The sequence below is a fragment of the Camelina sativa genome, chromosome 17 (genome assembly GCF_030686135.1).
Source record: "Camelina sativa cultivar CO46 ecotype springtype chromosome 17, ASM3068613v1".
Classification (NCBI taxonomy): Eukaryota; Viridiplantae; Streptophyta; class Magnoliopsida; order Brassicales; family Brassicaceae; genus Camelina; species Camelina sativa.
The window spans coordinates 19,544,836-19,572,426 of NC_141896.1; the positions used below are offsets into that span (position 1 = coordinate 19,544,836).

General features: G+C 35.9%; 6 protein-coding genes, 1 long non-coding RNA gene and 2 pseudogenes across 8 annotated transcripts; 7 read left to right on the forward strand and 2 right to left on the reverse strand.

Moving 5' to 3' along the window:
• The first annotated feature begins 282 nt into the window (after positions 1-282).
• LOC104757289 (auxin-responsive protein SAUR64) lies at positions 283-903 on the forward strand. The gene has a single exon (XM_010480017.3). The coding sequence runs from the start codon at positions 389-391 to the stop codon at positions 812-814; it is 426 nt and encodes a 141-aa protein (XP_010478319.2). The 5' UTR covers positions 283-388; the 3' UTR covers positions 815-903.
• Positions 904-1,289: 386 nt separating this feature from the next.
• LOC104757290 (membrane protein PM19L-like) lies at positions 1,290-2,391 on the forward strand. Its single transcript, XM_010480018.3, has 4 exons — positions 1,290-1,510; positions 1,633-1,852; positions 1,948-1,993; positions 2,080-2,391. Exons 1-4 carry the CDS (start codon positions 1,384-1,386, stop codon positions 2,161-2,163), a joined length of 477 nt encoding a protein of 158 aa, XP_010478320.1. The 5' UTR covers positions 1,290-1,383; the 3' UTR covers positions 2,164-2,391.
• A 26-nt stretch (positions 2,392-2,417) lies between these two features.
• Positions 2,418-4,782, reverse strand: LOC104757291 (uncharacterized). 2 transcript variants are annotated; one of them, XM_010480020.3, is made up of 4 exons: positions 4,464-4,782; positions 3,665-4,254; positions 3,481-3,579; positions 2,418-2,698 (listed from the first exon to the last, which is right to left on the reverse strand). In XM_010480020.3, the coding sequence occupies exons 1-3, from the start codon at positions 4,594-4,596 to the stop codon at positions 3,487-3,489; spliced, it is 816 nt and encodes a 271-aa protein (XP_010478322.1). In that variant the 5' UTR covers positions 4,597-4,782; the 3' UTR covers positions 2,418-2,698; positions 3,481-3,486. The 2 variants fall into 2 exon arrangements, with proteins under 2 accessions (XP_010478322.1, XP_010478323.1); XM_010480021.3 differs by having other exon boundaries at positions 2,418-2,703.
• Positions 4,783-10,832: 6,050 nt separating this feature from the next.
• On the forward strand, positions 10,833-11,554 carry LOC104757292 (uncharacterized). Its single transcript, XM_010480022.3, has one exon. The coding sequence runs from the start codon at positions 10,920-10,922 to the stop codon at positions 11,343-11,345; it is 426 nt and encodes a 141-aa protein (XP_010478324.1). The 5' UTR covers positions 10,833-10,919; the 3' UTR covers positions 11,346-11,554.
• Positions 11,555-11,556: 2 nt separating this feature from the next.
• Positions 11,557-12,715, reverse strand: LOC147924057 (uncharacterized). Its single transcript, XR_015586292.1, has 2 exons — positions 12,443-12,715; positions 11,557-11,826 (listed from the first exon to the last, which is right to left on the reverse strand). It is a non-coding gene; the product is annotated as an uncharacterized LOC147924057 (long non-coding RNA).
• A 680-nt stretch (positions 12,716-13,395) lies between these two features.
• Positions 13,396-15,308, forward strand: LOC109129833 (eukaryotic translation initiation factor 4E-3-like). The gene is made up of 5 exons (XM_019238715.2): positions 13,396-13,835; positions 14,132-14,297; positions 14,397-14,522; positions 14,802-14,867; positions 14,965-15,308. Exons 1-5 carry the CDS (start codon positions 13,492-13,494, stop codon positions 15,013-15,015), a joined length of 753 nt encoding a protein of 250 aa, XP_019094260.1. The 5' UTR covers positions 13,396-13,491; the 3' UTR covers positions 15,016-15,308.
• A 963-nt stretch (positions 15,309-16,271) lies between these two features.
• On the forward strand, positions 16,272-16,971 carry LOC109129834 (thionin-like protein 1). Its single transcript, XM_019238718.2, has 2 exons — positions 16,272-16,634; positions 16,753-16,971. Exons 1-2 carry the CDS (start codon positions 16,349-16,351, stop codon positions 16,824-16,826), a joined length of 360 nt encoding a protein of 119 aa, XP_019094263.1. The 5' UTR covers positions 16,272-16,348; the 3' UTR covers positions 16,827-16,971.
• A 1,536-nt stretch (positions 16,972-18,507) lies between these two features.
• On the forward strand, positions 18,508-19,855 carry LOC109129898 (uncharacterized; annotated as a pseudogene).
• Positions 19,856-24,157: 4,302 nt separating this feature from the next.
• Positions 24,158-24,771, forward strand: LOC104757294 (thionin-like protein 2 pseudogene; annotated as a pseudogene).
• Positions 24,772-27,591: the final 2,820 nt, after the last annotated feature.

The window sequence follows — 27,591 nt, forward strand, 5'->3', positions numbered from 1 at the left end:
CGAGACCTTTAGGAAACCAGGAATAAGATCAGAAGGTTTTAATTAAATATTATCTTTGTATCAGCTAAATCTTGACATATAAACGTCCTTTATAATAAGATTCATACCCACATGGTCATGTCTTCTCAGTTCTCACTGTATATGTTTTGATCCACAAGTTGATTTGAAATAAGATTGATTGCTAACTTGGGGACCCTTTTGACCACAGACAAGAAACCTGGCATGTGTTTCTGTCTGAATTAGTTGGTCTAAAACTTGTTATATATAATGAAAGAAGCCTGTGGTATTCTTCACCAATCAAAACTTGCATTCAAAGAGTTCTTTCTACAACACAACTTACAAACTCTTTGTCGTCTTTTCAGATCTACAAAATATTTTCTTGGAAAGAATGATGAACACAAAGAAGCTTATCAAGATGGCCAAGAAATGGCAACAGAGAGCAGCCCTACACAGGAAAAGAATCTCATTCCAAAGATCAAGTACTACTACTAGCTCAACCGCTGCAGAGAAGGGCTGTTTTGTGGTTTACACGACAGATCACACACGCTTTGCTTTTCCGATAAGTTACCTGAGCAACTCTGTTTTCCAAGAGCTCTTGAAGATATCTGAAGAAGAGTTTGGCCTCTCCACGGACGGACCAATCACGTTGCCATTCGATTCGGTTTTCTTAAAGTATCTAATCAAATTGGTCGAAAGAAGAATGGACGGAGATACGGAAAAGGCTTTGTTAATGTCGATCTCTAGTGCTAGATGTTCTTTACATTGTTCTTTGCAACAACAAGAACAGAGTACTCAACAATTGTTTGTGTTTTAGAGTTTCTTTAGAGAAGATAGAATTTTTTTTTGTAAAGATTCAGATATTTTTATACTATTTGAAATGGGAAAAATCCACAATTGGCGAAAGTGTTCACATAAGGAACTGTTTTATAAACAAGTTTTCATAAAAGTACCAATTCGAAATTCTGAAATTCTTCTAAAATCGTTGAGAATTTTTTAAGAACAGATACCATGTCCCAGCCGGATAAAAAGCAAAATAAGGAGACATAAAAATACTGCTAAAGAATCTAAATTTTGTCTTCTGTAAGAACATCTTAAAAAACTCTTGAAAATTGGACAATACTTTCTATAAGTACAAAGAACAAAGCCAAGAATCTTGGGTTTAAATAAGAACTGCCTTAAACTTGAAGCTATGAACTTTACAACTCTCTAATCAACCTTTCTTGTATTACCAGCAGCCTTAACAAGAAAAGAACAATACGAGTTAGTATATAAAGTTGCTTCATTATGCCTCATTCCAAATAAGAACAAGCTTAATTTCCCTCATTCTTCATTCTTCTTTCTTCTCTCTTCCTTCCCGCTTTCGTAGTTTTCCCAAAAGGCAAAATGGCGGGTGAGCAAATGAAACCTGTAGCCTCTGGACTTCTTGTGTTGAACTTCTGCATGTATGTGATCGTTCTAGGCATTGGAGGATGGGCCATGAACCGAGCCATTGACCATGGATTTGAAGTCGGTAAGAACTAAGTTACAATTGGTTGGTATATCGAATTTGTATGCTTTTGGCACAAACTTTTTGTTCTTGTTGTTATTGAGGTTCTAACATTTCGGGTTCTTTTGAAAAACAAATTTGAGCAGGCCCTAATTTAAACCTTCCAGCACATTTCTCCCCAATATATTTCCCGATGGGAAACGCAGCGACAGGATTCTTTGTAATATTTGCGTTGCTGGCGGGAGTGGTTGGTGCGGCTTCCACAATCTCGGGACTTAGTCACATTCGTTCTTGGACCGTGGGAAGCTTACCGGCTGCAGCCACTGCTGCAACTATTGCCTGGACCCTTACAGTTCTTGCCATGGGGTACTATAAATTTATAAAACCTCTCTTGTTTCACAAGCAATCGCATCATGTTTTAAGACATCGATGGTAAGACTAATCATTCTTTCTTTCCACAGATTCGCTTGGAAAGAAATCGAGCTTCAAGGGAGAAACGCCAAACTGGTGAGACTTTTCTCTATTCTAGAATCTCATAGACTCAGTTTAGGAAATCTCAGAATTATTGACTTCATGTGTCTTCTTCTGTGTAGAGAACCATGGAGGCGTTCTTGATCATACTCTCAGTCACACAACTTGTTTACATCGCCGCGGTTCACGGCGTGAAGAGACCTTAAGGGATCATGATGGGCTTTTGGGTTTCTTTTCTTCCGTTCGTGTCAATCATCCGAAACTTGGGATTTAGTGTGTGCGAGTATTTGTATTTGTGTGTGTGTGATTTTTAAATTCATAGGAAGCTTAAGATTCATGCATTCTTTATGTACAAAAGGATCAGAGCTTGTTTTGTGTGTGTCACTGTGTGTTCATGGAATAAAATCAAACTTTGAGACTTGGTTTCGATAAAACCTCTAAACATATCTAATAGACTATATAAAGAAGATAGTAGATAGTATAAATAGAACTATATTTTTAGTCTCATGAATCTAAAATCAATTTAATGAACAAAAGAAGACTGTATTTCAAATAGAAAGAAAACGAAATTTAACCCTATGAAGGACGTCTGGTCTTGTTCTCGTATGTTGCTAAAGCCGCCCACATTATTATCTATCAAAGACATGATGTACAGAGAAGAGTGTACGGACCGCAAATCCTGTTTTTAGGTTGTCTTTCAAGCTTTGGCTGTCAAGCGCATTCACCTTTTTACGTATCCCCCTGCTCTTCCGCAGCACAATGCAGAGAAGACACGTTCATGAGACAGGTTTAACATAATATATAGATAATGTTGTTAAATATTCATACAAGAAGAACAAAAGGAATTGATCCCTGATGATGAATGCAGAGAAACTAAAAGAATATGATCCTTTTACTTGTGGGAAGATGTTAGGCTAGCTGCTATTTAGAAATAATCTTTTCGCAACCCAAATAAACAACATCAAGGTAGCTCATAGCAATCAAGACTTGCAAACAAGAAAAGTGAGAGAAGCTAAACTTGAGGAACTTTATTTTATTACATAAACGCAATCAAAATTTCGAAGAACAGAATGATATGCGAGATACAATTATGCATCAGAACATGAATTTCAGATTCCTACGAGACTGTATTGTTGTTGTAGCTCAACCAAAACTGCTAGTTATTGAATTTACAAGCATGAGTTGTGTCGTTAGATCGCTACATTGATTCTAACCAGTTTCAGTGAATACTATAGATGAACATGCCTCTCAGAAAACGTTTTAAAGTGGATAAACTGTTTGAAACTCTAAGCTAAACAATCTACTGAAAAGGCATTCACAATCCAAGAATCTAACTCCATGAACCCTCTTACTATACAATGAAAATGTTTAGAGACTTCTGCGAAGTAGTTTCAGTGATATATTTAAGGAATTCAAGGAAACCATCGAAGGAATTCACAAATTGCAGGCCATGGGAGTTGTTAGTAATCAGGAGCCTCAACCAGATAAAGTCTATCTACGAAGAATCATAAACCAAGACTAACCTGTGTTTATCTATCAGATCCTGTCATAGCATCAAACAACCCGCAGCAACTTAGCCATGAAGTCCTTCGGACAACTGGTGGACCAGGCAGCAAAAGACACTGCATACATCAAGAAGATTCAGCTAACTGAAAAGAGACGAAAAACATATGTACATAATGCAAAAAGGATAATAGAGATGCTAACTTTTTCCTCAGAGGATACTGGAACTTCAGATTTTTTTACGCTCTCTAATTTTTTGCTTGTTTCAGCAGCAGATCTTGGAAGAGTAACCACCACCTTACTATTATTGTTTTCCAGTCCCGGAGATGGAAGACACTCTCCGTTTTTCTCAGACTTCTTTTTAACCAAGCTTGAGGTCTCATCAACATGCTCACTCTTTTCAGAGGTCACTGCTTTGGAGAGAGGAGCAACCACCACAGGTTTGACAGACTCAACAACGGGAGTGATTTCCGTAACTGAAGCTACATGTTTGGCTGGGTGAGTACGGTTTTCAGAAAAGGAATTGGTTGAGTTCCCCACAACACTTTTCTGGTAATCAGTTCCTCTTTCAACCGCAACTGCATTGTCACTTTTTTTGGGTCCAAGTCCCTGAGTAACATCTCCATCTCCAGATATCTCCTTAGCAGCACCTTTCACCATACCAGAAGAGGATAGAACAGCAGCAGGTGAATCTTTTTTCCCAAATTCTTCATTTCCTTGAGAACCACCAGGGGAAGAACTCGAACTGCTATCATCACTTCCCCTCCCATCTTGGCTTCCATGTTCATCATTCCCTGAGAAAAACGTTTATGTTAAATTAAAAGATCAAACAACAAATCACACCAGTACCACTAGAGTGATACGAGCCAGATCTCCCTATACACCTAACCATGAATTCTATACTGTAAATTTCTTCAACACAATCATCTATCGACCTTAGCAACAACGAATCGTAAAGAAAAAAAAACGAAAACGAAGCGGGTGGTGAGGCTATGAAATGTACCATGGAGATTATTATCGCCATTGAAACCCTTATGGTTGGTAGTAGTACTAGTAGTAGCTCCACCAATCGCTCCTTGTTGCTGCTGCTGCTGCTTCTTCCTCAAGGCCTTTCTCTTCTTCGCACCGGACGGCATGATTTGATTCAGGAATTAATAGAACTCGTCGCCGGCGAAAAATGAAACTGTTTTTTTCTTCTTCACTTCAAATTTCAAAATTTGTCTTCTTTCTCCTCCAGTGTGTGAGTTGGTTGGTTGGTGTGTGTGTGTGGACTGCGTTCTCCTTTTTGTCTCTATGTTGGGCTAAACCAGAATCTCCCACAGAGGAAAGAGATAAGGAAGTCTTTTTTATTCATTTATTTGATTCCTCTTTTTTTTTTTTTAAAAAAAATATATTTAATTCAACTTGCCTTAATTAAAAATTTATTTATTCAACAACAATACATTTTCATTTCTAATTAATTTCAATATTATAATTTACTCATTTAGAAGATTATACAATGGACACAACAAAGACATTATTATTGAATTTCACTATTTTAGGATGATACATAATTAATAAGGTGTTATTGGATTCTAATTTATAAAGATTTTAGAAGAGTTCAATAAAATCATTAGGGGTTGTTTGTTTGGGATTTAAAGAGAATTTTAATGATTTCAATAAAATCATAGAGGAAAGAGATAAGAAAGTCTTTTTTATTTATTTATTTGATTCCTCTTTTTTTTTTAAATTTTAATTCAACTTGCCTTATTTAAAAATTTAATTTATTTAAGAACAATACATTGCCATTTCTAATCAATTTTAACATTAGAATTAAGATTATACAATGAACACAACAAAGACATTAGTATCATATAAAAAACTAAGAGGTTATTGGTTTCAGATTTAAATAGAATTTTAAAGACTTTAAATATCATATAGAATCTGTTGTTATTAGATCAAAATTTTGTTAAACTCTGCTAACGTTTAGTTTTATTAGTTTGTGATTTGTAAAAATTCATTTAAAATCTTAACAAATTTAGGTTATTGGATACATACAATTATAAAGTCATGAAATTTTTTGTGTTATTCAATTAAAACAAAAAAAAATCTAGGATTGTTAATGAATTCAATTATTATGTTATTGGTTTATTATTTTATATACTTTCTTCACATAAAAAGTCATGGAAAGTATCACAAAAATATAGAGATTGTTTAGAGCATTTTACAAAATTTTAGAGAACTAATCAACAAAACTATAGAATACTCTCTAGCAATAATTAAAAATCTTTCACTTATCCACTTTTAATGATTTTGTTGAGGTCTTCGATTTTTTTTTATATAAATTTAAATCCAATAATATCCCCTCAATTTGGATCGAGTCCCGGCTCCTATGTGGGAATTTGGCTAATGGGCCGGCCAGTTGTGGCCCAATGGTGATATGGGTTTTATTGTTGACTAATCTGTTTTTCTACTTTTTTAATAGAATTTCACTATTTTACCATTATGTACGAACATAAAGTACTGCCTTATTTTATTGTGAAGTGTAGTTTTGGGCGTTCGGATATTCGGTTCAGGTTCTGGGATATATCCATTCGGTTCTAGATTTTGGATAAAGGAGTTTAGGATCCATTCGGTTAGTTTATAACTTTGGTTCGAATTCGGTTTGGTTTCACTTATTTTCGGTTCTGTTCCGGGTTATCCGAAATAGTCAATTTTTTAAAAAATCATTCAATTTGATTAAATCTCAACAAATATGTTTTAAAACTATAAGATATTTTGATATTTGGTCTACATATATATGACATCGATTTGTTTCGGTTCGGTCCGTTCGGTTTGGTTAATTTGTCCAGGACTAGTGAAGTCATTTATTGGCCACCTTACTACTGCTGTTACTCTGGCGAGTTTTACTTTTACCACTACTAGGTGCTTCCCCACGCAACGCGTGGGTTGTGGTGTAGTTGGCACTTTCTTGTTTTTTTTTGTTGTCTTTTTCGTTTTCTCTTTTGTATTATTTCGTTTTAATTAAGCATATACGGGCTTTACCGTCACTTTTATTTATACACTATATGTTTATACCATTTCGTTTAGATGTGTATAATTGTAGCGTTTATTTTTTATGAATTATGAAGATGTTGTTTCTTGCTTTTGAGGATCTAATCTTATCATTGACTGATATTGTTTCCAATACATTTATTGTATTATAGATTTTCTAATTAACTGCTTATGTAAACTCTTCATACGTTGATGTTGTAATAATAAGTTATTTTTTTAAAATATCTTCTGTGTAAGTGATTATGTTTGTATGCCCATGTTTTGGTCTAATATCAATAAGATCGTTTCTGTTTTTCTTTAGTTGGCTTTGAAACCAATATTGAGTTAAGCAAATAATGGGTCGAATTATGGTGTTAATAAGTAATATAAATTCTTATGTATATATATTGTATATATGTGACTATAAATTTAGCTAACTAAAAAATTATGTAATATTTAAATACAATCTTGAACATATATATATATATTTTTTATTTGTGGGAGGAATGTATGAAATTATTGGATAGAAGTTATTTTTGAGTTAAATGACCTTTAATGTCTTTAAAGTGAGTTAAATATTAATAAATTTTTATATGTGTCTTGACTTTTTTTAAAAGGAATACCAAGTGTTTCCTTCCAAATTTGAAGTGATATAGTATTTTAGTTTTCTTATATGATTTTATGAACTTCAATGTAAAAAATTTTCAAAGTAATAAGTACACTCACTGATTGAATTATAAAATTTTGAGAAATGTTTATTTCGTTTAATCATCTGCTCTTTTAAGTTAATTAGATAAGTATGTTGTTATTCCTACAAATAGGACAACATATATTATAGTTTAACCATGAAGTTAAGCAATGGAAATGGAACTTGTGGTTGCAAGACAAAATGCTTATATGTTACACATTGATCGTTTAAAAATGAATAGGAACATCTAATTCTCAAATAAAGTTGATTGTTTTGTTAAAACCAACATATGTGAATTTAGATTTAACTATGCAAATTTAAAAAATAAATATGAATAGAATAGAAAGGCAAGAAATATAAAAGAAATATTTTTTATATATAAATAAAATAAAAATTGAAAACAATATTAAATATATATAATACTTTCTACATTAAAATATAGAATCAAACTCTTACAAGTTACAACACATATGAGATATAACAACATTTGATATTGGTAGGAGAGGAGGAGAGAATGTTTATTATAAGATGGTAATCCAAATTAGATAATGAAGATGAATCTTTAAAAAATAGAACAATGTAATATTTATATATATATATAATACTTTCTAAATTAAAATATAGAATCAAACTCTTACAACACATATGAGATATAACAACATTTGATATTGGTGGTAGAGGAAGAGATAATGATTACTTATAAGATAATAATCCAAATTAGATAAAGGAGATAAATCTTTTAAAATAAGAACAATGTAAAATATATATCATGTAGTCTCTAAAATTAAAATTTAGCATTAACAATTTACAATGATATTTCATTTTTTTTTACAACCCATACAACAAAAATAAGAAATCAAAAATAACAAAAGAAAATGGAAAATGATTTGAGGTATTGTAGAAGAGAATGAGAGAATGTGAAAATGAGATAGTAAAAGAATGTCAATATGAGAGAATGATAGATTGAGAGAATGCTTATTTATATGATAAGAAATGATGGAAGTTACATTTAGAACTATGGAGGCCCTGATTGGTAACGGCTGTTACTTATGACTGTAAAGACTTTAACTTTAAAATTTTACCTGTAGAGAATTTGGCTGTAAATGCTTTAACTGTAGAAACTTTAAAAACTTTAACTGTTAAAATTTGATTGGTAACAAATACTTTTAAATCGATAACGGTTACTTTTATTATTAAAATGATGATAATAATGAAAATAAAAATAATTATTATTGAAATGGATCTTAAAAGAAAGAGAATAAAATAAGGAAAATTAATTTATAAAAATAAAATTATGTAAAATATATATATATAAACTTGTGGAGAGATTTTAAATATAATGAGAGGAAAAAAATAAAGTTTTTATATTTGTTTAATTTTAAAGCCTGAATTTGAGGCTTTAAAAAATCTGAGTAAACAACGAAGAGAAAAAGAAAAATGGCTTACAAAACTTTAAAAAAAATAAAAGTCAAAAAAGTCTGATTGGCAAATTATTGGCTGTTAAGTCTTTTATTTGTTTTAAAGTCTTAAAAGTCTCCTACCAATCAGGGCCGGAGTTACAATAGTAATTTATTGTGTTTGAATAAAATTGAGTGGTAGAATATGATTAATGCATAATTTATTTTATTTTCAGTTATAATTTTATTTTAATGTGTGAGTTAAATGTATTGTGTTTATTGGATCTTAAATATTGTTAAAAGCAATTAGAAAGCAAATAAAAAATAAAAAAAAATTAGAAAACATTAAATGAAAATCAACCAATAAGGAGAGACCAAACCTTACTTTTATATATATGATATATTGCTTTAAACTTTGAAATGAGAAATATATTATAAACAATAATTTTACATGAGAAATATATTAATTTAGCCAACCAAAATATGAATATAAGTTTAGCCAACCAAAATAAATAAAAAATATTAAAATTTAACCAAAAATAATTTCTCTTGAAAGATAATAAGTTAGTAGGAGGAATGAATTAATGTATAATTATTGGATAGGAGTTACATTTGAGTTAAATGAAGTTACATGTCTTTAATTATAAATAAATATTTTAATTTTTTTATAACCTAAAATAAAAGGAATACCAAGTGGCTGAATCAAAATTCACATGATTTGGTTGTTTGTTGATATAAACTCAACACTTACACATAATATTTCAAAATAAAAAATATTACTTTTTAAGTGACAAACTAAATTAGTTTTCTTATAAAATTATATGAATTCTTCAATCTCAATAATTTTTAAAATCCCAAGGATAACTTATATTTTTTTGGTTTTCACTCATCAATTTAATTTATAGTGCTAGATTTCATACTAATGGTTTCATCTTTAGAGAATTTAGTGAAATGATATTTTTAAAATTATATTTTATTTTTATATTTAAGTTCCAGTTGAATATGTTTTGTTTTTTGGATCATTTTTTATTTTGATTAAAGACACAAAAAACCAATTGTTTAATTATATTCTTTTTGTTTTCAAAAACCTCAAATCATAAAAAATAATATATATATTATATTGATATCTGCAGATTTAACAATTGGATCACAAAACAAAATAGTCTTTATAAATGGATAAATGGATAATTATATTGATCTTTAAATATTATATTGATCTTTAAATATTATATTGATCTTTATAAATTATTAAAAATGATACATGAATATGTGAGATAACCAGAGACATAATAGATAATTACATATGGATCATTTCAACTTTATAATCTTATTGTGTGGTGAATATTGTAAGGAAGTATGAAAATAATGAAAGATGTTAATATAAAATAGAAAATGGAGATAAACATTTTAAAAGATTAAAATAAATATATAAGATATACATATCATACAAACTCTAAAACTAAGCTTTTACAATGATATTTGATTTGATTTTTTATAACCCATATAACAACAATAACAAAAAAATACAAAACAAAACAAAACAAAACAAAACAAAAAAGAGATTTGAGAGTAGTGGAAGAAGATGAGAGAATGAAAGAGTGATAGACTAAGAGAATAAGATAATGAGTATTTATAGGAAGAGAAATGATGAAAAATTACATTTAGAAAAATGAGAGTTACAAGTCTAATTTATTGTTTTGTTTTAATACAATTGATTAATACAACTTAGTGGAGAAATAAAGTTAATGCATAATTTATAGGGAGAAGGTATAAAAATTTTAGTTTTATATTATGTGAGTTAAATGTAAAAACTAATTGTTTTAAATTTATGTTTTAATATAATTTTTTTTTTGTTAAAATTATATTGCCAAATGGACCAATAAGGAGAGACTGAAACTCTACTTTTATATATATTATTTTAGAACCAATGGACTTTCAACTTAAAATCAGAGTCAATGCATTAAGCCAACGATAAATTAAAAAAAAAAAAAATAGTAGACTTTGTCCATAAAAAATATATATATCTGTCAACTCAATAGGATATCCTAATTTTTGATGGTTTAAGTTTAGTTTATAAACACTAATGTGATCATGATATGCAATTAAGAATTGTAAGCACTTTTTAAGTAAGAGGACTTTGTCAGTAGTAGAGAGAAGACAAAAAAGCCTCTGTGAAGATCATCATAATCATGGGTTACCACAAACTTAAGCCAAGTACTCAAAAACGTGAAACCCACCTGCCAAGAATCCAAAATCAAGGCTACAAAAGAGAACCCCACCTGAGGGAGGCAGAGAGCAACACATGCCCTGTTCTTCGTCTCTCAGAAGTTGCTTTCGCTTAAAAACAAAGCAATAACACAAGATGAGAGCCACGGGACCACTAGTTACGTTTAATCAGAAGATTATGCGGCGTTGCAAGAACCTCCTGATCAGAATCACCAAGAGCTGTCCCAGACGCCATTACCGGCATTTGAAACTTGAGAAAGATTCTTCTTCTTCCTCATCATCATCATCATCATCTGGGAAGAAAGCCACAAAAGCGTTGGCTTCATTCTTCCTCTCTTTCCAGAAGCAGAAGCAGAAGAAGGAAAAGATGAAGCGACTTAACGAACTCAGGAGTTTCTCGGATGCCGTCAGTGAAAGGAAGACATCAAAAACTGAATCAAGAAAGAAAGTATTCCCATCTAATCTCACGCCGTCTTGGCTCTGTCAAGGTAAGACACATTCACAAGAGGTCACACAGGGTCATGATCCACCTAGAGACAGCACAAGCGCGTTCCTTCCATGACTCAAGAAGTCCAAAACAACTCGAGTATCATATGTATTGCTTTCAATTTGATTACATGAATGAATGTTGTAGTAGGATATCTCATTGTCGTGGTTTTTAACACTAAGACCCTAATCTAACTGCCTCAGGATGGATGTATTATGAGTGCAAATTATTAAATTCTTTGTAGGGTACGATTATAATAAGACTGAAGTGTGTGATTCAACAAATCTATCGGAAAAAACTTTGTATTAGAATCAGAAATGATGATAGTTCAAGAGTAACCACTACGAAACAACTTTCTCCAAACGGAAGAGAAGATAGACATCAAATAATTTTATACATCTATCCTACAAGCACGGACCAATGGCTTCATTCCCTAACCCCAACCCTGGGTGGAGGGTGGGGGATAAGTTAACACATCTCAACTCACCGGTTTCAACCAGGTGAATGTCCTTGGATCAGTTCTTGGCAACATCTCATTTCTCAACTGTATGATGACCTATAAAAAATCAGGGGAAAAGAATGCAAGATATGAAAAAGAAGATTCTCAAATGATTAAAGAAGAAAGCAAAACCAAAACAGATATACACAATTTATGCAGTAGCTAAGACAAACTGGGAACAAGATTTCCTAAGACCCCTTAAACGAATACAACCGTCACAGCCTAATAGTAGTGACCTTAGATTTTAAGCCACACACACACAGCATTACTTGGATCATAATTCCAATTAACCACAGCTAAAATTGGGCTTTTGACACAAAGCTTTCGTCAGTCATTTGCTAAACAATCACATTTGATATTAAACCTTTAATAATCAAATTGCTTATCATATACATCAAAGACTCAAGATTCCTTTAAAATTGCACTCACGGGGCTCCCATCAAATTCACAAAATCAAGCTTCTTGCAGTACTCACAAAACCTAAAATGAATGGTGTTTTTTTTGTATAAATTATGAAGCTAAAAACCCAAACAATCGAGAAGCCTACATTTATAGATAAAAAAACGAACAGCATCAAGAAAGAAAAGCAGAGAATTAGGGAAACCCGAGGCAACGCAACCAAATTTGAGAACAGAACAAACAAATTAAAAAATAACTCTCTAGTAAATCTTACCATTTCCAAGGAATCTCTATACGAGCTTGAAAGAAGTGAAGCCATGGGCGTAAAACTATGCTAAATAGATCCAGTTTTGGCAAACTAGAAATTAGTCTTAAACCCTAAATAAGAGAGAGAGAGAGAGAGAGAGAGAGAGATTTAGAAAAGAGCTTAGGAGAAAGCGAAAGAACACAGATATCGATGAAAGAGTGATATAGAGAGAGAGAGAGAGACTTGTTGCCGTTACGCGAGTCCAAGGTGTCTCTTTTGTTTTTTTTTTTAAAAAGATTCAAACTTCACTGTTTACTTCATCATTACTTTTTATTTTATTTTTAAAGATGTTCTAGAACATACTTTCCCGGTTACTATGTCCGATAATTCCGATTTCATCTCTATATAGTACACACACAGTGCATTTAAGTAGTATAGTTAATTAGAAAGAAACATATAAAAAAAATTAGTATAGTTTTTTTTTTTTTTTTGTTTACATAAGTAGTATTAAAAAGTTTGCCACTAGAGAAACGGAATAAAACCATTCACCAAAACGGACCTTTCACGTCATACAAAAGAGCCACGGGTCAATGTACTCTTCTTCTTCTTTCTTCTTAGCGTCCTCAGTTTCTTGCACTTTCCCTACAATGTTTTACAATTACTTTTCATTAAGAACACTGAACACCCCCAGAATTCATTCTAAAAGTTATAAATCTTAACGTTATCGGATATTTAAAAAAAAAAAAAAATTGCCTTTGGTTGCTTCGTCACCACGGTAGGGAGCATTCTTCTGACGAGAAAGCTTTTAGTCGAAATCTCTCTTTCTCTGTTTTTGTCTCTGTTTTATTCCAAACTAAACTTTATTATATATAAAACAATCATTAGAAAGAAAAGAAAAAAAAGAAACCCGCGCACTTAAATGGGCCTGATGGACCAAAACTGGGCTTTATACTAAAGAATAAATACCACGCTCTCTCTCCACCGTCCGTCTGTAACTGTGAACAAACTCGACGGAGCGAAGCGAACGGGAAAGTAACTAACTGATCGAGCGAACGAGTGAGCAAGAGAGAAAAAAAATGGTGGTGGTGGTGGTTGAAGATTCTTCAGTATCGACGATGATGGCTGCAGAGAACATTGATCCTAACACCCCGACGAACCCTATCCTCAAAGAGAAGCATGTTCCGGCGATTAAGGCTATCTCCTCCGCCAACGAGGACGGTCCGCCGAAGGAGAAATCGATTCTTTCCGGTGGGAACAACATCGCGTCGAAGAAATCAACCACCGTAATCCAGAAATCGCACTTGATCCAGAATTCTTGGGCATTTTGGTTCGATGCACCTTCGTCGAAATCGAATCAAGTCACATGGGGAAGCTCTTTGAGATCTTTGTATACATTCTCTTCTATAGAAGAGTTCTGGAGGTCAGATCTCTCTTTCTTGTTTATGAATTTTACGGGAGCAAATCTTAGCTAGAGGGAATTGGAATGGATTCATGGATTTGATTTGAGTAGAGGCGTTGCTTTCATTGATTTGCTCAAGTTTTGTATTGGAGAATGTTATCTGTAACAAGCTAGTTTGGTGTTTGTGTGCCTTATGTTATTCTATGTTAAGGAATCTTATATCTGTGTCATGGATGGATGAGTTTAAAAACTTGTTAACTTCTTGTATCAGTTGTATGTGATAAGTTTAAAGGGCTGTTGTTGATTACTTGATGCAGTCTTTACAATAACATTCATCCTCCAACCAAGTGGGTTCCAGGGGCCGATCTCTACTGCTTCAAACATAAGATTGATCCGAAATGGGAAGATCCTACCTGTGCTACTGGAGGCAAATGGACTATGATGTTCCCTAAAGCTACACTAGAATCCAATTGGCTTAACACGGTATTTCTAACGTTCAGGAGTTTATTGTACTAGTTTTTTCCTCTTGGCCATGCTGCTTGTTGTGATTCATCTTTTGATGTTTGTATATCCTTGTTTTAGTTACTTGCGTTAGTTGGTGAGCAATTTGACCACGGGGATGAGATTTGTGGGGCAGTTTTGAACTTCAGAGCAAGAGGGGACAAGATCTCTATATGGACAAAGAACGCTGCAGATGAGGATGCTCAGGTAATATATAAAAAAAAAAAAAAAAACGTGTTCTTGAGGAAACATATATAACATGTAGTTAGTGAACTTTCTTATTTTCCCAAGTTCCTAACCAAAAACTAGTAAGGAGACTACACGAGAAGAGAATCTAATCTCGTTCACACAATAACACATACATACATTGGCTTAGTTTTGTAGCAGTTGGCTTTCATCGTTTCAGTAAACTAGGGCCAGGATCTTGGTTTTGTTTAGGAAGGCTTTTTTGGGGGCACTGATATCTTATTGCGGTGTTTGTTGCAGCTAAGCATTGGAAAGCAGTGGAAGGAACTTCTTGGTTACAATGACACAATCGGATTTATAGTTCATGTATAATTTCTGCAACATCTTTGTGTTCTCCTAAAACTAAACTACAATCTCCCTGCAGCTGTTGTGACTTGTCCAATTTGTTTTTTTTTTTTTTCAGGAGGATGCAAAAACTCTTGGTCGTGATGCTAAAGAACGATATACTTTATGAGATGCACAGTTTTACTTGTCAGTTGTCACAGCTTCGCCGGGGGGAAAAAGAGAAGACTTCAAATGGAAAGTCACTTATATGAGAATATGATCTCTAGTTGCTTCTGATCTTATCTTTACTGTATAAAAAATGCTCATTTTTAGTTGGTTAGTTCTCATTTTCAACCATCAGAGAACTGGTGAAACGGGTTTGTATTAAATGTACATGATTTTCTTAATTTTCTTAGTGCACTGCCGTAAACGGGACTGCTGTACTATAAAGGGTATAAAGGAAAAGGAAAGTTTCGATACTAATTTTTGTACGTTAATCATTTTATCACAATTACACATTTTCTAACTCATTGTTTTTGTGTTGTGTTATATAATTTGTGGTAAAATTATTCGATAGAGATTAGTGGAGTACAATTATAGAAATCTATATCTCATGATTTTACAATAACTTCCCTAAAATCATCAAAATCATATTAAAAACTCAAATCATTTAAAACCTCTACAAAATAATACTCTATAAATTAATAAACACTATAAATCAATAAATTTTCCTAGTTCCAAGTTGGGCCAATGTAAAAAATAATAAAATTTGATAAGATAATAAGATAATAATTTTTTTGAAATCACTATGTAAAATATGGTCCCAATAATATCATAAATTAATAATTATATATATATATATATATATGTACTGATATAATAAAGTAAGTTTCTCCTAAACCTCAGATTTATATTACAATTGTTATGTTGTATCTTCAAACTATAATGATATAAAATATTCTATCACATTTCATAAAATAGCTAAAACATTTTAATGTTTTCAATTTCTAAATATACTTCATTTACATTTTAATAGTTTGATAGGCTATTAAAATATGACAATTGATATTCTTATTCATAAATTTGAATTAAGTGAATTTGTCTATAGTATTTGTAATTTATTTTCAATAATGGTTTCTAAATATTTCAAGTTCAATTCCAATACCATAAAAATTACAATATTGGAAATTCTAATCTTATTTTGCTAAAATTGTCTCAATTCATAATTTTTAAAAATTTAAACAATTAAAATATATCTATAAATTAATAATTATTAATTTACACTATAAAATAATAATTATTAATTTATAGATAAATTAATATCTCTATAAATTAATAAAATATCTTGGTCTCAACATTATTAATTTATAGAGTTTTTACTGTACTGCTCTAGCTACCAACTTATCACTATAAATAAACCTTAGTTACACAAACGAACAATCACACTTTCAATCAAAAAATATTTCTAATATTCTCTGCCAAAAAAAGACAAAAAAAAAAAAAAACTTGTACTTTTAAAGAAAATGGAGGACAAAAGAATGGCCATGTTAGTGGTGATGATGTTGGTGATGGGGAACATGTTGATCGAGACAGAGGCTGTTTTGTCTTTCCCAGTATGTTACGCAGGTTGTCTTGCGGGGTGTGGTGTTTTATCCTTCGGTTTTAAAAAATTACTATGTCCTATTATGTGTATCAAGGACTGTAAACGTCGTACACTTTCTGTTAAGGCAAAATCAAAAACTGATTATTACTGCAACCTCGGATGTGCTACCGATCGTTGTGCTTCATCCTCATCAATCGACGACAAAGGTAATTTTTTTTTTTTTTTTTTTGTTATCTTTTCTTCAGTTTTTTATAAAAGGTCTTCTTAGTTTTCAGTTTACAGTATTAATATTATGGTTTGTTGTTTTATATATGGGGCATGCAGATCATGTGCAGAAAGTTTCAGTATGCGTGGATTCATGTTCAGAGACGTGCAGCACGTGCTCCCACAAGAACTAAAAACCGCGCTTTTGATTTTTCTTCTATATTATGGAAATTACTGTCTAAATTATAAACCAGTAGTATAGTATGTACCGATTAATAAAACCATCCACATCCAAAGTAAAGAGACTTCAATAATAAAGAAAAGGATGTTTTTTAATAATAATATTGCATACACTACTCTACACTTACAGACGCGCGTTTAATATTTTATGTATGCATCTGATTATTGTGTTCAACAGATATACACGACCACCCTCTTTTTTTTTTTTTTTTTTTTAACATAGAGTGCGTGAACGTATACTAAAACACATTCATGATCATGTACGTGTGGCGAACCCATAATTTTTGTTTACCGGCCGGAGTCAAAATTGTTTTTACTCGTATCATATAAATTATTACATTATAATATTTAAAAACATTAAACTAAATAAAAGGTAATTTAGATTTTTCATAATAACTTAAAAATGTATACAAATCACGACAAATGCTGTGATTTTTAAAAGAACAAAAACAAAAAGAAGAAGACTAAATTCAAAACATATTGAAGATGTAACAAAGGTAAAAGTCACTAGCAATTTCTTATTAGGTCTTCCAATCTGTAATTAACACCTAATTTTTATTATAATAATATTTACTCTCTTAGCAAAGGGAAAAACAATGACTGACATACGTATAAGGGACGAATCGAGCCCTGGTTAAACGGTGATAACGCTAACAGATTTACCATCTGTGCATTAAGACGTATTGGAACATGAATCCGGGGTCAGCTGATCACCGTTTTCCCGCCACAAGTAATAAGTATGTGTACTGTTGTACATACATAAACATACTATATGTTAACATATATACTCGATCAGCATTATTAATTCCCTAATTAATTAAATAGAGATCTCCAAATCCTAAACAAAGCAATCTATAAATAAGTTCACTTATTGGGTCCAGTATAAACATATATACTCGATCATCATTATCAATTATATAGAGATCTCCAAATCCTAAACGAAAGCAATTAATCTGGATATGATTAGAGATTACGGCCTAATTTGTGGCTCAATATGGAGATGATAGTACTAATACATATAATTACACAATCACTAAGGGGTGTATTGAAACTATGATTTTGGAGAATTTCATGGGATTTAGGAAATTTGGAATTTTGATAGATTTTAGGGAAGTTGATATGATTTATAGGAGAATTCTTTCAAATCCCACCTAAAACCATGAGATTTGGATTTCTGTATTTTTAACTAAACAAATCCTCTCAAATCCTTCAGAATCCCTAAAACTTATTAAAATCCAAATCCACAAACTGTTTTGAATAACAATGGATTTTAAAGTAGATTTTTAAATCATCAGTCCAATAACAGTAGATTTCAAGAGACTTTTTAAAATACATGATTGAATAGCATAGGATTTGTATCTTTTATACAAATCACATAAAATGTCAAGTTGAATACACCCCCTAATTCACTATATAAACAGACCATGTTAACACAACCAGCAAAAAATGGAAAACCCTAGCCGCGTGGGGATTGCGATTTCCGGAGATGAGAATGAGAGTATAGAGGATGATGGTCGGCCGCCGGGGGGTGGGCCAGATGGGTCATTGCTATGGGTTGATAAGGTTCGCGAGAGTGGGCGTGGTGGGATTCTGGTACCGGAGAAGGCTTTGGCGGACGATTTTGTGAAATCTAGGATGAGTGTGGAATTCCCGAGTGGTGAAGAGGGAGAGGTGGTGGTCACGATTGGGCAGGATGTCTTGGATGTGATGAATGGGCTATATCGGAGTTGTATGATCGTGAAGGTCTTAGGTCGGAGTATCACGATTGCAGCACTGAGTCGACGGCTGAAGGAGTTGTGGAAGCCGACGGGGGAATGACTGTTTTGGATCTCCCAAGGCAGTTTTTTATGATTCGATTTGATTCTGAGGAGGATTATATGACAGCAGTGACTGGGGGACCGTGGCGAGTGATGGGGAGTATCTTGATGGTCCAAGCATGGGACCCAGGTTTTGATCCATTGCGCGACGAGATTGTCACGACTCCGGTCTGGGTGCGGATATCAAATTTGCCGATTAATTTCTACCATAGGCAAATTGTGTTGGGGATAGCAGAGGGTTTAGGCAGGCCACTCCGAGTGGATTTAACAACCATGAGAGTGGAAAGGGCGAGATTTGCTAGAGTGTGTATAGAGGTGAATATGAAAAAACCTCTGAAAGGTATGGTTATGGTGAATGGAGCGAGTTATTTTGTTTCTTATGAGGGTTTGAACACTATTTGCTCAGGGTGTGGGGTGTTTGGGCACCTGGTGGCGGCCTGTCCTCGAAGGGTTGTAGCCCAGGTTGCTCAAAACGCGGTACAATTGAGTGCAATGAGTCCCGTTAGGGTGGAACAGGACAAGGATGGGTTCACACAGGTGCGAGGGCGGGGTGCGGGTTCTGATGGATTGGTGTTTTCTGCGGGGGGATCTAGAGAGAAGGGAGAGACTGGGAGATTGGAGAGGAGTATGGGGGAGGTGAATGCGATCTGGTGGTGTCGAACAGATTTAGGGGCTTGGTAGAGGAGGGTCGGAGTCATGAGGTTGGTGGTTCTCGTGATGATAATAAAGAGAATGAAGATACCCAAAACATTCCAAATGATGGGAATGGCAGGTCTGGGAAGGAGCTTGTGGAGAGAGGGGGAATGGAGAGGGTTCATTCTCGTGTGGGCGACTCAGAACGACGGTCTGGGGGGAATAATGGCTGGAAAGGGACGGGTGTTAGAAATAAAGGAGGGAAAGGAACTGTATCTACGCGCGGGCTAGTGTTTGGGCCTATGGGAGCGGATGTTGGTGGTTTCTCGTCGGGGAAACGACTTCGGGTAGATAGTGAGGATGTGGGGCGTGAAGGGGGTGCTTTCACAGGTCCACGACCTGATGCTTCGAGTTTGTTGAAGGATGGACGGAGGGAATTGGGAGGAGATAACTTGGTGGCTGATGTTACGTCAATGGAGCTCGTGCTGCAGGAGAGACCATCAGAGGGTGGGGGTGCGAGTGGGGATCAATAACACGTTTCCCCGGTTATTCTACAGAGTTTATTGATAGTGATCATGAATTGCATGCTTTGGAATTGCCGGGGGGCGAATAAACCCAATTTTCGAAGGTCAATGAGGTATATGTTGAAGAAGTTTGATACAGATGTTTTAGCTTTGTTTGAAACACATGCGGCGGGGGATAGAGCTAGCAGGATTTGTCAACGTCTGGGGTATGAGAATTCGTATCGGGTTGATGCGTTGGACAGAGTGGTGGTCTATGGCTACTGTGGCGAGAGAGTGTAGGCAGAGTGGAGGTGTTAGCATCAACTGATCAGTTTATCCATGCTCAGATACAGAAAGAGGAGGAGACGGTGAATTTGGTGGTTGTTTATGCTGCGCCAACAGTGAGCAGGCGTAGTGGACTGTGGGAGAAACTAAGTGGAGTGATCAGGGGTGTGGTTGGTCCGTTGATCATTGGGGGCGATTTTAACACTATTTTGCGGTTAGATGAAAGAACATGGGGCAATGGTAGGTTGTCAGCAGACTCTCTTGCCTTTGGACAATGGATCAGTGATCTAGCGTTGATCGATATGGGGTTCAAAGGAAATCAGTTTACTTGGAAGCGAGGAAAGGCAGCGAGTAACTTCGTGGCTAAGAGGTTGGATCGCGTGTTGTGTTGTGCACACGCACGCTTGAGATGGCAGGAGGCAGTTGTTTCTCACCTTCCGTTTTTCTCATCGGACCATGTGCTGTTGTATGTTCAATTGAATCTGCAGCGTCTGGTGGATCCGCGACGTCGACCCTTTCGTTTTGAGGCGGCTTGGGTTAATCATGAAGGTTTTAAGGAGTTGGTCAGGACATCTTGGAGCTCTGCTTTGTCCACGCCAGCAGCTCTGGATGCGTTGAAGTGGAGGTTGAAAAAGTGGAATAGAGAAGTGTTTGGACATATTAACACTCGAAAGGAGGGTTTGGTGAGGGAACTCAAAGAGATACAGGATCTATTGGCTGTAGTCCAAACGGATGAGTTGATCTGTAAGGAGGAGCAACTGCTGAAGGACTTTGAAACGTTACTGGAACAGGAGGAGACTTTGTGGTTTCAAAAATCCCGCGAGAAACATATTGAGTTAGGTGACAGGAATACGGCTTTTTTTCACCTATCAACAGTGATTCGCAGAAAGAGGAATAAGATTGAAATGTTGAAGGATGATGAGGATAGGTGGGTGTCTCATAAAGGGGAGTTGGAGTCAATGGCGGTTGCCTACTATAAACGGCTCTACTCTTTACAGGATGTGAGTGAGGTCTGGGAAAGCTTATCCACTGTGGGGTTGACAAGCTTAACTGATGCGGAGAAGACCGCCTTGATGCGGCCATTCACGGGTGAGGAAGTGGTGGGGACGGTGAAATGCATGGGGAGTTTTAAAGCTCCTGGTCCGGATGGGTTCCAACCAGTGTTTTACCAGAAATGTTGGGAGACTGTTGGGAGTTCGGTGACTAAGTTTGTTTTAGACTTTTTTGAATCGGGTGTATTGCCAGAATCGACAAATGATGCCTTGTTGGTTTTAATAGCGAAGGTGGCTAAGCCAGAGCGCATTACACAGTTCAGACCGGTGAGCTTGTGTAATGTCCTGTTCAAGATCATAACGAAGATGATGGTTCTTAGGCTGAAAACGGTGATTTCGAAACTCATTGGGCCGGCTCAGTCTAGTTTTATCCCGGGTAGACTGAGTGTTGATAACATCGTGGTGGTACAGGAGGTAGTTCACTCTATGCGACGGAAGAAAGGTCGGAAGGGTTGGATGTTGTTAAAGCTGGACTTGGAGAAGGCGTATGATCGGGTACGGTGGGATTTCCTGGAGGAGACTCTAGTCGCTGCAGGGTTGCCTGCAAATTGGGTTACGCGGATCATGGCGGGAGTTACTGAACCGTCCATGAGCCTGTTGTGGAATGGTGAGCGAACAGATTCTTTCACAGCAGCTCGAGGTTTGAGGCAAGGCGACCCGCTCTCGCCTTATCTATTTGTTCTGTGCTTGGAACGATTGTGTCATCAGATTGAAGCTGCGGTGGGCCGAGGGGATTGGAAGCCAATAGCAGTGTCACGTGGAGGACCAAAATTGTCTCATGTTTGCTTTGCGGATGACTTGATATTATTTGCAGAAGCATCAGTTGCACAAGTGAGGCTGATCCGAGGGGTGTTGGAGAGCTTTTGTTTGGCTTCGGGTCAGAAGGTTAGCCTGGAGAAGTCAAAGATTTATTTTTCTAATAATGTCAGTAGGGAGATGGAGCAGCTGATAAGTGCTGAGAGTGGCATTGGTTCGACGAGGGAGTTAGGCAAGTACTTGGGGATGCCAATTCTACAGAAAAGGATCAATAAGGATACCTTTGGGGAGATTTTGGAAAGAGTTTCTGCAAGATTATCGGGCTGGAAGAGTCGCTCGCTGAGCCTCGCAGGGCGTTTAACATTGACAAAGTCGGTTCTTTCGTTGCTACCGGTCCACCTCATGGGGGCAATTCTGTTACCAGAGTTTACTTCGCAGAGCCTGGATAAACTGTCCAGAGCGTTTGTTTGGGGGAGTACAGCTGAGAAGAAGCGACAACACTTGCTGGCGTGGAAGCGAGTGTGTGTACCGAAGCAAGAGGGGGGTTTGGGTCTGCGACCTACAAGAGATATGAATAGGGCATTGATTGCTAAGGTGGGATGGAGATTATTACATGAGAAGGACAGCCTCTGGGCTCGTGTTTTAACTAGTAAATACAAAGTCAGGGATGTGCATGACCAATCATGGCTGGTATCTAATGGTCGATGGTCGTCGACTTGGAGGAGCATTTGTGTGGGCTTTAGGGAGGTTATATCCAAAGGGATAGGCTGGGTTTCCGGGGATGGGAAGATAATCCGGTTTTGGTCAGATCGTTGGTTACTACCAGAACCGCTTTCAGGTCATGTTACGGCGGATCTATCTGATACTGAGAGGAGGATGGTGGTAGAGGAGTATTGGATTGGGGGAGTGGGTTGGGATATTCCGAGGCTGAGTCAGCTCCTTCCCCTGAATGTTCTTCAGCGGCTATATTCAGTTGTAATTAGTGGAGTTGCAGGGTTTCGGGATGCGTTATCTTGGCAGGGCACTCCGAATGGAGAGTTTACAGTGCGTTCGGCTTACTCTCTATTGACACGGAGTGATGAGGCCCGTCCGAGTATGGCGAATTTCTTTGCATGTGTGTGGGGAGTGGTGGCTCCAGAGAGGGTGCGAGTGTTTCTATGGCAGGTCAGTCATCAAGTAATCATGACCAATGTGGAGCGAGTGAGACGGCATATGAGGGACAGTGTAGTGTGCAAAGTGTGTTCTGGAGCGGAGGAATCGATACTACATGTCCTGAGGGACTGTCCTGCCATTTCTGGGATTTGGAGGCGGTTGGTCCCTCAGCGAAAGCAGCCTGAGTTCTTCGATCAGTCACTGCTACCTTGGCTGTTTAGAAACCTGCGGGTTGGTTTGAATTCACGTAATGGTCATTGGTCTACTTTATTTAGTATGACAGTCTGGTGGGCTTGGAAGTGGAGATGTAGTGACGTGTTTGGAGAGAGAAGGACTTGTAGGGACATGTTGAAGTTTGTGAAGGATATGGCGGAGGAGGTGCGTAGAGCACACTCTCTGTCGGTGAATACTACGGGTGGGAGGGTCGGGGTAGAACAACTGGTTAAGTGGGTATGTCCGAATGTTGGTTGGGTGAAGCTTACAACAGATGGAGCCTCTCGGGGGAATCCAGGGTTGGCTGCTGCAGGCGGCGCGATCCGGGATCGAGAGGGGGCGTGGTTGGGAGAATTTGCGATTAACATAGGGGTCTGTACGGCTCCCTTAGCGGAGCTGTGGGGTGTGTACTATGGGCTACACCTAGCTTGGGGAAGGGGATTTCGTCGGGTGGAATTGGAGGTGGATTCGTTGTTGGTGGTTGGATTGTTAAAGTCAGGGATCAGCTCTGCTCATCCGCTGTCTTTCCTGGTACGATTGTGCCAAGGCTTTGTTTCAAGGGACTGGCTAGTCCGGATTAATCACGTGTATAGGGAAGCTAACCGCCTAGCGGATGGGTTAGCGAACTATGCGTTTTCTTTACAGTTAGGTTTCCATTCTTTTAATTCTTGTCCTGATGTGGTCCGTGAGATCCTAAGGGAAGACGCCGTGGGGACTGTTGTCTCACGAGCTGTTCGTTTGTAATTTTATAGTTCATTAATAAATTCATGGGAGACTTTGTCTCCTGTGCACGACCAAAAAAAATGTTAACACAACCAGCATTCACAACTTACAAAACAACACTTTCATTACTTAAAAAAAAAAAAATGTTGTATCATCTAGCTAGAGAGAAAAGAAATGGAAGGCAAAAGAGTGGCAATGTTGGTTGTTGTAACAATAGTCATGATGATAGGGAACCTTCTAACTCAAACAGAGGCTGTCCCATTTGAGCGATGTTATCCGATTTGTCTTATGGAGTGTAAAGCTGGATCAAAGTTTCCAGCATTTTTGAAGTGTCCATTTAAGTGTGTGAAAACCTGTCTTCTACCACCATCTCTTTTTTTCCAAAAAAGTTCATGATTCTGAATATTTCTGCAAACTTGGTTGTGCATCTCATTGTGTTTCTCATTCTTCCCTCCAAAATCCGAGTAAGTATTTTTTTACTTCTGTTATACTTTGTTTTATACCCTCTTAAGTCATAACAGTGTTCAGGAATGGATGTTACATAAGCATAAGTATAATACAATTTTATGCTTTTTTCCCCTTCATTTGTCTTATTCTTCAAATGGATAACAATATATGTAGTTGGAATTTTGATATTATGTATTTTAATTGACGTTATGTTTAATGGTTTTGGTTGGTGTTTGTATGTTATGGACAGATGTGAAACGAGTATCAGCTTGTGTGGAATCATGCTCAAACAAGTGTACCAAGAAATGTGAGAAGTGATATTAGTATTATTCTCCGATCATTCATGTCTAAATAAAAATATATGAACCATTTGTTTGTATCTATTCATTATTTAAATCTAAAGTTTTTTTCTTTCAATTCTATATATTTGTGTTACAAAAAAAAATTTTAATTGATATTAAAGGAAAACAAAATTAGAGAAAAGAAAAATCAATTGATACCAACTGCAGGATCAAACAAAAGCTGAATTGGAGGAAATCTAATTGATATATTAGGAAAACAAAAGCAAATGAGTAGACTATACGAAATGAGAATCTAATCCCTGTATCGTTCATACAATATAACACATACATACATACATTAGCTTAATTTTGTAGCATTTTTAATTAAAAAGTTCTCATTTTCAACCATGAGAACTGGTGAAACTGGTTTGTATCAAATGTACATGATTTCTTAACTTTTTAAGTGGTATAACGAAAAAAGGAAAGTTTTCGTACGTGAATATTTTCTAAAATATTATTTGGAACTTAATTGTTGGGTTTTTGATATTTTCGTACGTGCAAATGTATATTTTCTTTCGTGTGAAAAAAGTCATTTAACTATGCATATAAAAACCAATCTTTCATTTGATTTTCAGAGTAGACGAGCCGTGAGAAAACAAAAGCGGATTAAGAGACAAGATTGAAGAAAGAAGAAGTCGAAGAAACTGATGCGAGAACTTACTCTCAACTTTAATGGCAGAAGACGCTAGAGATAAACAGCAAGAAGCTGAGTGAAGAAGCGATGAAACAGAATCAGAGTCGATCCGTTGAAGAACCAAAGGTAAACAAGAAACCAAACAAGAACTTCCTCATGCTATTTGCAGTGGATTATTTTGATGAAACCAGAGTCGATACGTGTTCGTCAGGAGAATGAAGACTTGGTATTTGAAACAAACGAAATAGGTCGGATGGACCAGAGTCGAGTTCCATTGAAAAAACGAAGGTATCTGCAACAACAGATACTGAGCCTTGAAACAGAGTCGACAGGGGAGAGAGTCTTTAGAGAATCTGCAACAACAGGGATTACAGGTAAGAAACACTGAAACAAGACCTGATTGATGAATCATAGTTGAGAATAGAAGATAGCTAACTATATGTTTTCTTTCTGTAACTTGTCATTTGATATTTTGTTTCGGTTCGCAGGAGATGCCAGATAATCAAAACGTAGATGCTCATGATCAACAGAATATGAAGGACCTCGGGTTTAAAAGAAAGGACGGAGATGGAGTTTAAGAGGAAACCGAGTTACCAGACCACTAAAAAGAACTTTCAGATGATTTCTTTGGACGCAAGAAATTGACTTAGGTTATGCTTTCGTTGTTTCAGTTTTGCAAAATTATAATAGTAAACAATTGCAATTACATTAGTATGAATGTCAGTTCAGTAGAAAGGAATATATACACATCAATATTCAAGTATGCTTCAATTTATTTATTTTTCGTGTTCCTTATTATTTTCCTTTTACTAATAGAAAAAGACATACTTGGAAAAGTTACGTTATAAGTTCCATTTAATAAAACTGATAATTTCAAATGCAATGTACATTTATTGACTAAAAGAAAGATGAAACTTGGTTTACGGAGGATGCTGATATTTGTAATATAGCAGTGTCATATTTTGTGGATCTGTTTACAACAATTAATCCAACAAATTTTGATGAGGTCTTATGTGAGGTCAGCACTGTTATTACAAAGGAGGTAAATGCGCGGTTAACGGCCCCGGCCACAGAAACTGAGGTACGTGCGGCTCTATTTATGATGCATCCAGATAAGGCTCCAGGTCCGGATGGGATGACAGCACTGTTTTTTCAGAAAGCATGGTGGTTGTTAAAAGAGATCTTCTATCGTTGGTTAATGGTTTTTTTGACGATGGAGTGTTTGATAAGAGATTAAATACAACACACATTTGCCTTATTCCTAAGGTGGCAAAGCCAACCCGAATGACCGAGCTGCGTCCTATTAGTTTGTGTAATGTGGAGTATAAAATTATTTCAAAGATCATGTGTCAACGGCTTGAGACGGTCTTACCAAGGCTTATCTCAGAAACTCAATCGGCTTTTGTTCCCGGCCAACTGATTTCGGATAACATCCCTGATTGCTCAGGAAATGTTTCATGGTTTATGGACTAATCTGTCATGTAAAGGGAAGTTTATGGCGCTCAAAACGGATATGAGCAAGGCCTATGATCGGGTGGAATGGGTTTTTGTTGAAAAGTTATTCCGCAAAATGGGGTTTGATGAAAGGTGGATTGGGTGGGTTATAGTTTGTGTAAGTTTGGTTGAGTATAAAGTTCTTCTGAATGGTCAACCTAATGGATTGATAGTCCCGGAGCGAAGGTTACGACAGGAAGACCATTTATCTCCTTATCTGTTTATTTTGTGTACGGAAGTGTTGATTGCCAATATTCGGAAAGCGGAAGAGGATAAGTTAATTACAGGAATCGAGGTGGCTAATCAGAGTCCGCCAATAACACACCTTTTATTTGTGGATGATAGCCTTTTCTTTTGTAAGGTGGATAAAGCCCAATGTGCGGTAGTTTTGGATATTCTAAGGAAATATGGGGCCGTTTCGGTTCAGCAAATTAATTTTGCAAAATCTTCTATTCAGTTTGGTCATACGGTTGCTGAGGACACAAAAACGGAGATCCATGGGGTCCTTGGCATAACAAACTTGGGGGGTATGGGCTCAAACCTAGGTCTGCCTGAGAGTTTAGGTGGATCTAAAATAAAAGTTTTCTCTTTTGTTCCCAAACGGCTAGAGGGCCGTACGACTGGCTGGTCATCGAAATTGCTCTCAAAGGGGGGAAAGGAGGTGATGAT